General features: G+C 44.8%; 1 protein-coding gene across 3 annotated transcripts in view; it reads right to left on the reverse strand.

Moving 5' to 3' along the window:
- tspan15 (tetraspanin 15) overlaps window positions 1-13,552 on the reverse strand; it is a 214,748-nt gene that overhangs the window by 37,202 nt on the left and 163,994 nt on the right. For all 3 annotated transcript variants that reach the window (XM_043712237.2, XM_087999149.1, XM_043712236.2), the window contains one exon: window positions 6,080-6,196. In XM_043712237.2, coding sequence (XP_043568172.1) covers window positions 6,080-6,196 — 117 coding nt within the window. The remainder of the gene's footprint in view (window positions 1-6,079; window positions 6,197-13,552) is intronic.

Genomic DNA, 13,552 nt, shown 5'->3' on the forward strand with positions numbered 1-13,552 from the left:
GTCCTGCTTGTGTAAGAGGCATACCCCGGCAATTTCTACACGGTCATAGAGATGTGAATATTATAGCTGTACTGCCACAGCTAAGGATGCAGCACTTTCACTAGCATGTCGTCCGCATTACTACAGCAATATTTTCAGGGCACATAACCTTTGCAGAATTCATAATATCACATGGAGTGAAACAAATTGGGTGAAGACTGGCATCTTTGGCACTGGGGACCTCTGGAAGAAGCCACAATGAACCATCTACTTGGCTCTTCTTGTTACAAATGCTTTAGCCTCATCTTTTGCAGATTTGCACATATCATTGAGGATGGGGTAATTGTGGAGTTTCCTTCTTGAGTGAGTTGTTTAATTGCCCACTGTCATTCATGCTTGAATGTGGCAGGGCTGTAGAGCTGAGAGTGAATCCATTGGTTGTGGAATTGCTTAGCTTTGTCCATCACTTGCTGTTTATGCTGTTTGGCATGCAAAAAGCCCTATGTTGTAACCTCACTAGGTTGACACCTCATTTTTAGGTCTACAAGCTGTTGCTTCTGCCATGCTCACCTGTACTCCCATTGAGCAAGGGCTGATCTCCTGGCTTGGTGGTAATGTTAGAATGGGTAATATAGTGGGCAATAATGTGGATTATGTTCAAATACAATTTGGATTTTGCATGGCGACCATGCCTCACAACACAATGGAGGATATCCTTCATGTGAAGAGAAGCTTCATTTCCTTGAGGACTCTTGGCAATACTGTCATCTGACAAGCAGGTCAAGTTAGGTTGATGTCAAGTATGTTTTACCCTCTTGGTTCCCTCACTACCTGCCTCAGATCTAGTCTATCTGCAATGTCCTTTAGGAGTCAAACAGCACAGTTAGTAGTGAAGCTGCCAAGTTACTATTTATGATGAACACTGAAGTCCCCATCCAGAGAACAATTTGAGTTCTTGCTAATCTCAATACTTCCTCCAAATGGTGTCCAAGACGGAGGAGTACAAGGAGAGGGACTGTGTGTGTAATCAGTAGGAGGTTTCCTTGCTTATAGTTGAGCTAGTGCCAAGACATAAGATTGAGACTCAACTTGAGGACTCCCAGTGCAACTCTTTCCTGATTGTATCACACTATGCTGCCAAAACTGCTGAGTTTGTCTGCCTGTGGGATAGGATATACTCAGGGATGACTATGGTAGTGTCAACTGAAATGATGATTTGCACCTTACGTACAATGTCAGGCTGTGGCACGACTAGCCGATAGCACAGCTATCCTGATTTTGGCACAAACCTCGAGATATTAATAAGGATGCCCTTGCAGAGTGACAGGAATGTATTTCCAGTGCCTAGGTCAATGTGAGAGCCCAGTTTTCTTCTTTTCAGCCTTTATAGTGATTTTATACAACTGAGTGGCTTGCTGGGTTAGTTCAGAAGGCAGTTAAGAGATCAACCACTTTTCCATGAATTTACACTAACATGTAGGCCAGGCCAGGCAAAGATACCAGTTTCCTTCCTTAAAGGACATTAATCTCCGAGATGGGCTTTTACAACAATTGACAATTTACAACAATTAGATGCTTTGTTACAGACATTTAAAAAAAAAATCCTACTCCAAAGGGGACGTGAGATAGCTTTGGCAGAGTTAAGGAGAATCCAAAGGGTTTTTACAAATACATTAAGGACAAAAGGGTAACTAGGGAAAGAATAGGGCCCCTCAAAGATCAGCAAGGCGGCCTTCATGTGGAACCGCAGGAGACGGGGGAGATACTAAACGAGTAGTTTGTATCAGTATTTATTGTAGAAAAGGAGATGGAAGATATAGAATGTAGGGAAATAGATGGTGACATCTTGAAAAATGTCCATATTACAGAGGAGGAAGTGCTGGATGTCTTGAAATGCATAAAGTGGATAAATCCCCAGGACCTGATCAGGTGTACCCTAGAACTCTGTGGGAAGCTAGAGAAGTGATTGCTGGGCCTCTTGCTGAGATACTTGTATCATCAATAGTCACAGGTGAAGTGTGGAAGACCAGAGGTTGGCTAACGTGGTGCCACTGTTTAAGAAAGGTCTTAGGGACAAGCCAGGGAACTATAGACCTGTGAGCCTGACGTCGGTGGTAGGCAAGTTGTTGGAGAGAATCCTGAGGGACAGGATATACATGTATTTGGAAAGGCAAGGACTGATTAGGGATAGTCAACATGTGTTGGAAATTATGTCTCACAAACTTGATTGAGTTTTTTGAAGAAGTAACAAAGAGGTTTGATGAGGGCAGAGCAGTAGATGTGATCTATGTAGACTTCAGTAAGGTGTTCATGGGAGACCGGTGAGCAAGGATAGATCTTATGGAATACAGGGAGAACTCGCCATTTGGATACAGAACTGGCTCAAAGGTAGAAGACAGAGGGTGAGGGTGGAGGGTTGTTTTTCAGACTGGAGGCCTGTGACCAGTGGAGTGCCACAAGGATCGGTGCTGGGTCCACTACTTTTCATCATTTATATAAATGATTTGGATGTGAGCATAAGAGGTACAGTTAGTAAGTTTGCAGATGACACCGGGGCGGCATGGTGGCACAGTGGTTAGCACTGATGCCTCACAGCACAGGGCTCCAGGCTCAATTCCAGCCTCGGGCAACTGTCTGTGTGGAGTTCCCTGTCTCTGCGTGGGTTTCCTCCGGGTGCTCCGGTTTCCTCCCATAATCCAAAGGTGTGCAGGTTAGGTGAATTGGCCATGCCAAACTGCCCATAGTGTTAGGTACATTAGTCAGAGGGAAACTGGGTCTGGGTGGGTTACTCTTCGAAGGTTCGGAGTGGACTTATTGGGCCGAAAGGCCTGTTTCCACACTGTTAGGAATCTAATCTAATCTAATTTCAAAATTGGAGGTGTAGTGGACATCGAAGAAGGTTATCTCAGATTACAACAGGATCTTGATGAGATGGGCCAATGGGCTGAGAAGTGGCAGATGTAGTTTAGATAAAGGTGAGGTGCTGCATTTTGGGAAAGCAAATCTTAGCAGGACTTATACACTTGATGGTAAGGTCCTAGGGAGTGTTGCTGAACAAAGAGACCTCGGAGTGCAGGTTCATAGCTCCTTGAAAGTGGAGTTGCAGGCAGATAGGATAGTGAAGGCGGCATTTGGTATGCTTTCCTCTATTGGTCAGAGTATTGAGTATAGGAGTTGGGAGGTCATTTTGCGGCTGTACAGACAATTGATTAGGCCACTGTTGGAACACTGCGTGCAATTCTGGTCTCCTTCCTATCGGAAAGATATTGTGAAACTTGATAGGGTTCAGAAAAGATTTACAAGGATGTTGCCAGGGTTGGAGGATTTGAGCTATAGGGGGAGGTTCTACAGGCTGGAGCTGTTTTCCCTGGAGCATCTGAGGCTGAGGGGTGACCCTGTAAAGGTTTATAAAATCATGAGGGGCATCCCTGGGGTGGGGGAATCCAGAACTAGAGGGCATAGGTTTAGAGTGAAAGGGGAAAGATATAAAAGAGACTTAAGGGCAACCTTTTCACTCAGAGGGTGGTACATGCATGGAATGGGCTGCCAGAGGAAGTGGTGGAGGAGAGTACAATTGCAACTTTAAAAGGCATCTGGATGGGTATATGAAAAGGAAATGTTTGGAGGGATATGGGCCAGGTGCTGGCAGATGAGACTAGATTGGGTTGGGATATCTGGTCGGCATGGACGAGTTGGACCGAAGGGTCTGTTTCCATGCTGTACATCTCTATGACTGTCCGACTCTATGCTGCGGCAGGATTCAAATCCAGGTCCCCGAGCATTACGTGGATTACTGGTACAGTGACAAACCACCATGCCATTGCCTTCCCATCATTAACTGATGCATCCTCCACAGCAGTACTGCCACCAGAGTTCACTTGCCAATCAGCATTCTCCTGTCATACAATGTAAATCTTTTTCCTTTATTTTGGTATTACCTGCAAATTGTGATGACAAATGCAAGAGAAAAAGCTACAACAAAATGTGCCCTCTTCCAGAAATACTCATGCAATCATTGTCATAGAATCATAGAGATTTATAACATGGAAACAGACCCTTTGGTCCAACTCGTCCATGCCAGCCAGATATCTGAACATAATTTGCCAGCACTTGGCCCATATCCCTCTAAACACTTCCTATTCATATACCTATCCAGATGCTTTTAAATGTTCTAATTGTACCAGCCTCCACCACTTCCTCTGGCAGCTCATTCCATACATGCACCACACTTTGAGTGAAAAAGTTGCCTTTTAGGTACCTTTTAAATTTCTTCCTTCTCACCCTAAACCTATGCCCTCTAGTTCTGGACTTACCCCACCCCAGGGAAAAGACCTTGTCTATTTACCCTATCCATGCCCCTTATGATTTTATAGACCTCTATAAGGTCACTCTCAGTCTCCAAACGGCCAGGAAAAACAGCTTCAGCCTATTCAGCCTGTTCAGCCTCTCCCTATAGCTCAATCCTCCAACTATGGCAACATCGTTGTGAATCTTTTCCGAACCCTTTCAAGTTTCACAACATCCTTTATCAGAAGGGGAATGAATACAAAAAGAAATCAAGCTCCACCAAACCGGTTTAAAACAACAGATCATTCTCAGCCAAAGCACCTCCTGTTGTGTTTGCTCCACATTACAAAAGGTGAAATAAAGATTCACAGGAATAACCAAGAAGTTAGATTTCAGAGATTAGGACTGTTCTCATTAGAGAAGATTGAGAGGAGATTTAATATGGTATTCAAGCATCGAAGAATCTGAACAGAGTAGACTGAGAAAAGCTATTAGGAGAAAGTGAGGACTGCAGATGCTGGAGATCAGAGCTTAAAAATGTGTTGCTGGAAAAGCGCAGCAGGTCAGGCAGCAAAGGAGAAGGAGAATCGACGTTTAGGGCATTAGCCCTTCTTCAGGAATGAGGAGGGTGTGCCAAGCAGGCTAAGTTAAAAGGTAGGGAGGAGGGGGATTGGGAATGTGATAGGTGGAAGGCGGTTAAGGTGAGGGTGATAGGCCGGAGAGGGGGTGGGGGCGGAGAGGTCAGGAAAAAGATTGCAGGTCAAGAAGGCGGTGCTGAGAGTGAGGGTTGGGACTGAGAAAAGGTGGGGGCAGGGGAAATGAGGAAGCTGGAGAAATCCGCATTCATCCCCTGTGGCGGAGTGGGAGGGGGAGTTAAAGTGTTGAGCCACGGGGCGGTTGGGTTGGTTGGTGCGGGTGTCCCAGAGGTGTTCTCTGAAACGTTCCGCAAGTAGGCGGCCTGTCTCCCCATTGTATAGGAGGCCACATCGGGTGCAGCGGATGCAGTAAATGATGTGTGTGGAGGTGCAGGTGAATTTCTGATGGATATTGAAGGATCCCTTGGGGTCTTGGAGGGAAGTGAGGGGGGAGTGTGGGCTCAAGTTTTGCATTTTTTGCGATTGCAGGGGAAGATGCTGGGAATGGAGGTTGGGTTGGTGGGTGGTGTGGATCTGACAAGGGAGTCGTGGAGGGAGTGGTCTTTTTGGAACGCTGATGGGGTGGGGAGGGAAATATATCCTTGGTGGTGGGGTCCGTTTGGAGGTGGCAGAAATGACAAAAATGAGAAAAGCTGTTCCCACAGCAGAGATTTAAGGTAACGGAGAAAGGGTAAAATGAGGCAAAACCTCTCATGAGTTGTTTGTATCTTGAATGCATTGTCTAACCACAAGGTGGTGACAGATTTAATCACGGAATTCAAGAGGGAATCAGATCACTATCGGAAAAGGAAAACTTTGCAGAGAGCCAGCACAGATATGGTGGACCGAATGATCTGTCTGACTTATAACCATTTTATGAATGCATTGAAAGAGGATGGCATGCGTATCAGGATTTATTTTGTGCTTTAACTAGCTAATATCCCTTTTGTTTCAACATTAAAAACAATCAATTGCTTTTTGTGCTGAATGATAGTAAGAAGCAAATGCAAGTGGCTCATTTACTTATGGATTAGGCTGATCAGTCTGCGAGGGAGCTGGGATATCATATATATCCACAGGGAATAAGCACCAGGCCCAGTGAGGACAAGCAAAATTCAGTAAGAATTGATGATTTTATATTTTATCATGAAATAAGCCTATATTAAAGCAAAGGTTACCTGTGGTGCTATTATACCAAACAGGATGGCAGCCATGGCTGCATAGTGTCCCAATAACCAATTCAGCACTGCGTCTGTACACCCACCGACATAGATGATTTGAAGGACAGTGAAACGCTGTGGAGAAAATGTGAAATATTAATCACTTCCTCTTAATTGCTTGATGAAAGTATTGGCAGAATGCAATATACCTCCATTTGTGCCAGTTCTGAATGCATGCCAGACATTCTCGAGAAATGCGACAAACATCAAGAAAAATGTTCAGTGAACTTTTCATAGAGTCATAGAGACGTACAGCATGGAAACTGACCCTTCGGTCCAACCTGTCCATGCCGACCAGATATCCCAACTCTATCTAGTCCCACCTGCCAGCACCCAGCCTTTATTCCTCCAAACCCTTCCTATTCATATACCCATCCAAATGCCCTTTGACTGTTGTAATTGTACCAGCCTCCACAACTTCCTCTGGCAGCTCATTCCATACCCGTATCACCCTCTGTGTGAAAAAGTTGCCCCTTAGGTCTCTTTTATATCTTTTCCCTCTCACCCTAAACCTATGCCCTCTAGTTCTGGACTCCCCGACCCCATGGAAAAGACTTTGCCTATTTACCCAATCCATGCCCCTCATGATTTTATAAACCTCTATAAGGTCACCCCTCAGCCTCTGACGTTCCAGGGAAAACAGCCCCAGCCTGTTCTACCTCTCCCTGTCGCTCAAATCCTCCAACCCTGGCAATATCCTTGTAAAAATCTTTTGCAAGGCTTAAAATTAGCCTGCACACTGGAAATCAGCCTGCATGCAGAACTCAGGATATGCTTTACAGAGCGGAATCAGAGCTAACTTGTGCAGAAGATACAGAACCAGCAATCCACCTCTACACAGAATTCTTAGCCAATTTATACGTAAGCAATATAACTTCTGTAACTTAGCAGCAACCTCACTACCAACACAAAGCAAATGGTAGCTGTCGCTCTGCTCTATTTGCCATTCAGAGATTCAAAGAAGGATACTGAATGAACAGCTATCTCATGGCAATAGAGTCATAGAGGCATAGAGTTGTACAGCACAGAAACAGACCCTTCATTCTAATTCATCCCTGCTGACCAGATATCCTAAACGAATCTAGTCCCACTTGCTGGTATTTGGCTCATATCCCTCTAAACCGTTCCTATTCATATGCCCACCCAGATACCTTTTAAATGTTAATTGCACCAGCCTCCACCACTTCCCCTAGCAGTTCATTTCATATGTGCACCAGCCTCTGTTTGTAAATGTTGCCCCTTAGGTCCTTATGCCCTCCAGTTTCACACTCCCGTATCCTGGGAAAAAGATCTAGGCTATTCACCTTATCATTGTCCCTCATTATTTTATAAACCTCTAAGGTCACCTCTCAGTCTCCAATGCTCCAGGATAAAATAACCCCAGCCTATTCAGCCTCTCCCTGTAGATCAAACCCTCTAACCTCAACAACATCCTCATAAATCTTTTCTGAATCTTTTCAAGTTTAAATTTTTTCTATAGCAAGGAAACTACAATTGTACACAGTTTTCCAAAAGTGGCCTAACCAATGCCCTCTATAGATGTGGTTCTGTTCGCCGAGCTGGGAATGTGTGTTGCAGACATTTCGTCCCCTGTCTAGGTGACATCCTCAGTGCTTGGGAGCCTCCTGTGAAGCACTTCTATGATCTTTCCTCCGGCATTTATAGTGATTTGAATCTGCCGCTTCCGGTTGTCAGTTCCAGCTGTCCGTTGCAGTGGTTGGTATATTGGGTCCAGGTCGATGTGCTTATTGATTGAATCTGTGGATGAGTGCCATGCCTCTAGGAATTCCCTGGCTGTTCTCTGTTTGGCTTGTCCTATAATAGTAGTGTTGTCCCAGTTGAATTCATGTTGCTCGTCATCTGCGTGTGTGGCTACTAAGGATAGCTGGTCATGTCGTATTGTGGCTAGTTGGTGTTCATGGATGCGGATCATTAGCTGTCTTCCTGTTTGTCCTATGTAGTGTTTTGTGCAGTCCTTGCATGGGATTTTGTACACTACATTGGTTTTGCTCATGCTGGGTATCGGGTCCTTTGTCCTGGTGAGTTGTTGTCTGAGAGTGGCTGTTGGTTTGTGTGCTGTTATGAGTCCTAGTGGTCGCAGTAGTCTGGCTGTCAGTTCGGAAATGCTCTTGATGTATGGTAGTGTGGCTAGTCCTTTGGGTTGCGGCATGTCCTCGTTCCGTTGTCTTTCCCTTAGGCATCTGTTGATGAAATTGCGCAGGTATCCGTTTTTGGCGAATACATTGTATAGGTGCTCTTCTTTCTCTTTTTGCAGTTCTGGTGTACTGCAGTGTGTTGTGGCCCTTTTGAATAGTGTCTTGATGCAACTTCTTTTGTGTGTGTTGGGGTGGTTGCTTTTGTAGTTCAGGACTTGGTCTGTGTGTGTGGCTTTCCTGTATACCTTTGTGGTGAATTCTCCGTACCATCACGTCAAGGAATGGGAGTTGGTTGTCCTTTTCTTCCACTCTAGTGAATCGGATTCCTGTGAGTGTGGCGTTGATGATCCAGTATGTGTTCTCAAATTCTGTGTTTTTAATGATTACAAGGTTGTCATCCACATATCTGACCCAGAGTTTGGGTTGAATTTGCAGTAAGACTGTTTGTTCTAATCTTTGCATTACCGCTTCTGCTATGAGTCCAGAGATGGGTGAGCCCATGGGTGTGCCGTTGATTTGTTCATATATTGTTGTTGAATGTGAAGTGTGTTGAGAGGCACAGGTCCAGTATGCCGTCTTTGTCGATAGGTTCAACGTCCTGTTGTCTGTTCTGTATGTCCAGCAAGTTGGCTATTGTTTCTCTGGCTAGGATTTTGTCGATAAAGGTGAACAGTGCCGTTACATCGAATGAGACCATGTTTCTTCCTTGTCTATGTGTATGTTTCTGATGATGTCCAAGAATTCCTGTGTTGACTGTATAGAGTGTCTGGATCTGCTGATCAGGTGTTTCAGATTCTGCTGTAGTTCTTTAGCCAGTTTGTGTGATGGTGTCCCTGGTAGTGATACTATGGGTCTGAGTGGGATGTCTGGTTTGTGCACTTTAGGTAGTCCATAGAATCTGGGGTTGTTGTTGCTTTCAGGTTTCATTCTTTGTCGGTCAAACCTGGTTATCTGTCCGTTTCTTTGTAGGTTCCTCAGTGTGTTGTTTATCCTATTGGTGAGCTGTGGGGTGGGGTCAAACTCCCTCTTTTGGTAGGTGTTGGTATCTGCAAGTAGTTGTTGCACTTTTTGGATGTAGTCTGCTTTGTCCAGGATGACCATCATTCTGCCTTTGTCTGCTGGTAGTATGATTATGTTCTTATCGTTTCTTAGTGATTTTAGTGCTTCCCTCTCCTTGGTGTTGAGGTTGTGTGTTTGTCTTTTTCTTGTTATCAGAGGTACGATACTTTGTCTCACTGTTTGTTGTGTCTCTTCTGTCAGTCCATTGTTCCTGAGTGTGCATTCTAGTGCTGCTAGGATGTCTGCTGTCTTGGCGTCCCTGTGGTTGTAGTTGAGTCCCTTGGCCAGTATTGTTCTTTCAAACCACTATAAATGCCGGAGGAAACATCACAGAAGCACTTCGCAGGAAGCTCCCAAGCACTGAGGATGTCACCTAGACAGGGGATGAAACATCTGCAACACAAACTCCCAGCTCGGCGAACCGAACCACAACAACGAGCACCCGAGCTACAAATCTTCTCACAAACTTTGAGCCCTCTATAGACGTAACACATATACTCAATGGATTGATCAATAAAGGCAAGTGTACCAAACACTTCCTTCGTTATCCTTTCTACCTGTGACTCCATGTATAAGGAACTATCAATCTGAACACCAGTCTCCCTCACCAATGGTTATCAATGATACAAATATGTCAGCAACCACTTTCCGTAGCTTCCTATAAAGTTCTGGGATACACCTGATCAGGTTCCAGGGATTTATCCACCTTTATGCGTTCGAAGATATCCAGGACCTCCTCCACTATAAGATTTGATAAGATTACTTAGATTAGATTACTTACAGTGTGAAAACAGGCCCTTCGGCCCAACAAGTCCACACCGACCCGCCGAAGCGCAACCCACCCAGACCCATTCCCCTACATTTACCCCTGCGCCTAACACTACGGGCAATTTAGCATGGCCAATTCACCTGACCTGCACATCTTTGGACTGTGGGAGGAAACCGGAGCACCCAGAGGAAACCCACGCAGACACAGGGAGAATGTGCAAACTTCACACAGTCAGTCGCCTGAGGCGGGAAATGAACTCGGGTCTCTGCTGCTGTGAGGCAGCAGTGCTAGCCACCGTGCCACCATGCCGCCCATTATTTTATAGATACCAGTATTTATTTTTACACAGTGGTAGTTTGCATTTGGAATGAAGTTCATGTTCTTATCCAAATGTCTTTTAAGCACTGTAATTGTACTCCCATCTTCAGGACGTTTATTCCACATGTGAACCACCCACTGTGTAAAAAATCTGCCCCGCTTGTCTTTTTTAAATCTTTCTCCTCTCCCCTTAAAAACTTGCCCCCCTACTCTTGAAACCCCACATCCTGGGAAAAAGCAACTACCATTAAGTCTATCCAAACCCAACACAGTTTTATAAGCTGCTACCAGGTCTCCTCTCAACCTCTTATGCTCCAGTGAAAGAAGTCCCAGCCTTTCTTTATAGTTCAAATCTTCTATACCCAGCAACATTCTAGTAAATCTCTTCTGACCCCTCTCCAGCTTAATAATATCTTTCCTATAAGTCAGTGACCAGAACTAGAGACAGTATTTCAGAAAAGGCCTCACCAATGTCTTATACAACTTCAACATGACTTTCTTATGCCTATACTCAAAGGACTGAGCAATGAAGGCAAGCATGCTAAGCGCCTTTTTAACCACCTTTGTGTGACGCAAACTTCAAAGAATTATGCAGATGCACCCCGAGGAATCTCTGTTCTACAACACTACCCCAGGCCCCACCATTAACTATATAAGCCCTACCTTTGTTTGTTGTACCAAAATGCAATACATCACATTTTTTTTTAGATTAGATTAAATTACTTAGTGTGGAAACAGGCCCTTCGGCCCAACAAGTCCACACCGACCCACTGAAGCGCAACCCACCTAGACCCATTCCCCTACACTTACCCCTTCGCTTAACACTATGGGCAATTTAGCTTGGCCAATTAACCTAACCTGCACATCTTTGGACTGTGGGAGGAAACCGGAGCACCCAAAGGAAACCCACGCAGACACAGGGAGAATGTGCAAACTCCACACAGTCAGTCGCCTGAGGCGGGAATTAAACCTGAGTCTCTGGCGCTGTGAGGCAGCAGTGCTAACCACTGTGCCACCGTGCCACCCACAATTTATCCAGGTTGAAATCCATCTGCCATTTGTTTTAGCCCATTGACCCATTCAGAGTCAAAGAGTCCTATAGCACGGAGACAGGTCCTTTGGCCTAAACTGGTCCACGCCAACCAAAATGTTCACCTATGCTAACACCATTTCTCTGCACTTGGCTCATATCTTTCTAAAGCTTTCCTATCCATGTATTTGTCCAAATGCTTTTAAAATGTTGTTTATGTACCCATCTCAACAACTTCCGCCAGCAGTTCATTCCATATATATACACTACCTTTTGTGTAAAACGTTGTCCCTGAGGTTCCCTTTTATACTTTCCCCTCTGACCTTCAAATGATGCCCTCTAGTCTGCGATTCCCAACCCTGAGAAAAAGACTGAGTGCATTCACCCTATCCATGCATGTCATGAACTTATACATTTCTATAAGGTAGTATTCTATAAGATTCTACAAGATGATCAGAGGATTAGATAGGGTGCATAGTGAGAGCCTTTTTCCTTGGATGGTGATGGCTAGCATGAGGGGACATAGGTTTAAATTGAGGGGTGATAGATATAGGACAGATTTCAGAGGCAGGTTCTTCACTCAGAGGAGTAAGGGTGTGGAATGCCCTGCTTGGACGATAATGCAATAGTGTAGGTTAAATGGGCTTCAGATTTATTGCACCAACCTGTGAAACCTCGAGGGCCAAAGGACCTGTACTGTGCTGTAATGTTCTATGTTCTATAGCATCCCCTCTCAGTCTCCTACGGCCTAAAGAAAAAAGTCCTAGTTTGTCGAAACTCTCCCTATAACTCAGACCCTTGAGTACTGCCAACATCCTTGTAAATTTCTTTTGCAATCTTTCCTGTTTAATAACATCCTTCCTGAAGCAAGGTGACCATGCAGAACATTGTCGAAAGTCTTGCTAAAATCCAAGTAAACAGCGTCTACTGGTCTAACATCATCACCGGCGGCACGGTGGTACACTGCTGCCTCACAGTGCCAGAGACCCGGGTTCAATTCCCGCCTCAGGCAACAGTGTGTGTGGAGTTTGCACATTCTCACCGTGTCAGCGTGGGTTTCCTCCCACAATCCAAAAATGTGCAGGTTAGGTGAATTGGCCATGTTAAATTGTCCGTAGTGTTAGGTAAAGGGGTAAATGTAATGGGTCTGGGTGCGTTGCTCTTCAGAAGGTCGGTGTGGACTAATTGGGCCGAAGGGCCTGTTTCCACACTGTAAGTAATCTAATCTAACTTTTTGATAACTTCCTCAAAAAACTCAATCAAGTTTGAGAGACATGACTTTCCTCACACAAAGGAGAAAGTGAGGTCTGCAGATGCTGGAGATCAAAGTTGAAACTTTATTGCTGGAACAGCACAGCAGGTCAGGCAGCATCCAGGGAACAGGAGATTCGACGTTTCGGGCACAGGCCCTTCTTCAGGACGAAGAAGGGCCTGTGCCCGAAACGTCGAATCTCCTGTTCCCTGGATGTTGCCTGACCTGCTGTGCTGTTCCAGCAATAAAGTTTCAACTTTCCTCACACAAAATCATGCTAACTATCTCTAATCAATTTTTGCCCCTCTAAATGTCCATAAATCCTATATTTTATAATCACTTCCAACAATTTAACCACAGCCGAAGTCAGACTCACAGGTCTATAGACCTCTGGTTTCTCCTTACAACCTGTGGTTGAGACACTTTGGAACACTGCCTTAGAAGCTGGTGGAGGTGGGGGTCATTGAATAATTTTAAGACAAAGCTGGATTGTTTTTTAGTTGGGGAATCAAGGCTTTTTGCAGATTAGTAGAATGTGTAATTCAAAACACAAACAGATCAGTCATGATCACAATGAATAGCAGAGCAGACTAGAGGGGCTGACCTTCTGCTCCTAATTCGTATGTCCTAATGTCATCACTGTGCCCATTCTATGTCAGTATAACATGCACTATAACATTTAATTTAGGTGTCATAGAATCCCTGCAATGTGGAAGCAGGCCATTCTGTCCATCGAATCCACACTGACCCTCTGAAGAGCATCCCATCCAGACTACAACCCCACTCCTCCACTATTCCTGTAACACTGCATTTCCACAGCTAATCCACCTAGCCTGTACATCTTTGG

This window comes from Chiloscyllium plagiosum, unplaced genomic scaffold, assembly GCF_037043375.1.
Source record: "Chiloscyllium plagiosum isolate Xiang-an unplaced genomic scaffold, Cpla_swu_hap1 HiC_scaffold_22, whole genome shotgun sequence".
Classification (NCBI taxonomy): domain Eukaryota; kingdom Metazoa; phylum Chordata; class Chondrichthyes; order Orectolobiformes; family Hemiscylliidae; genus Chiloscyllium; species Chiloscyllium plagiosum.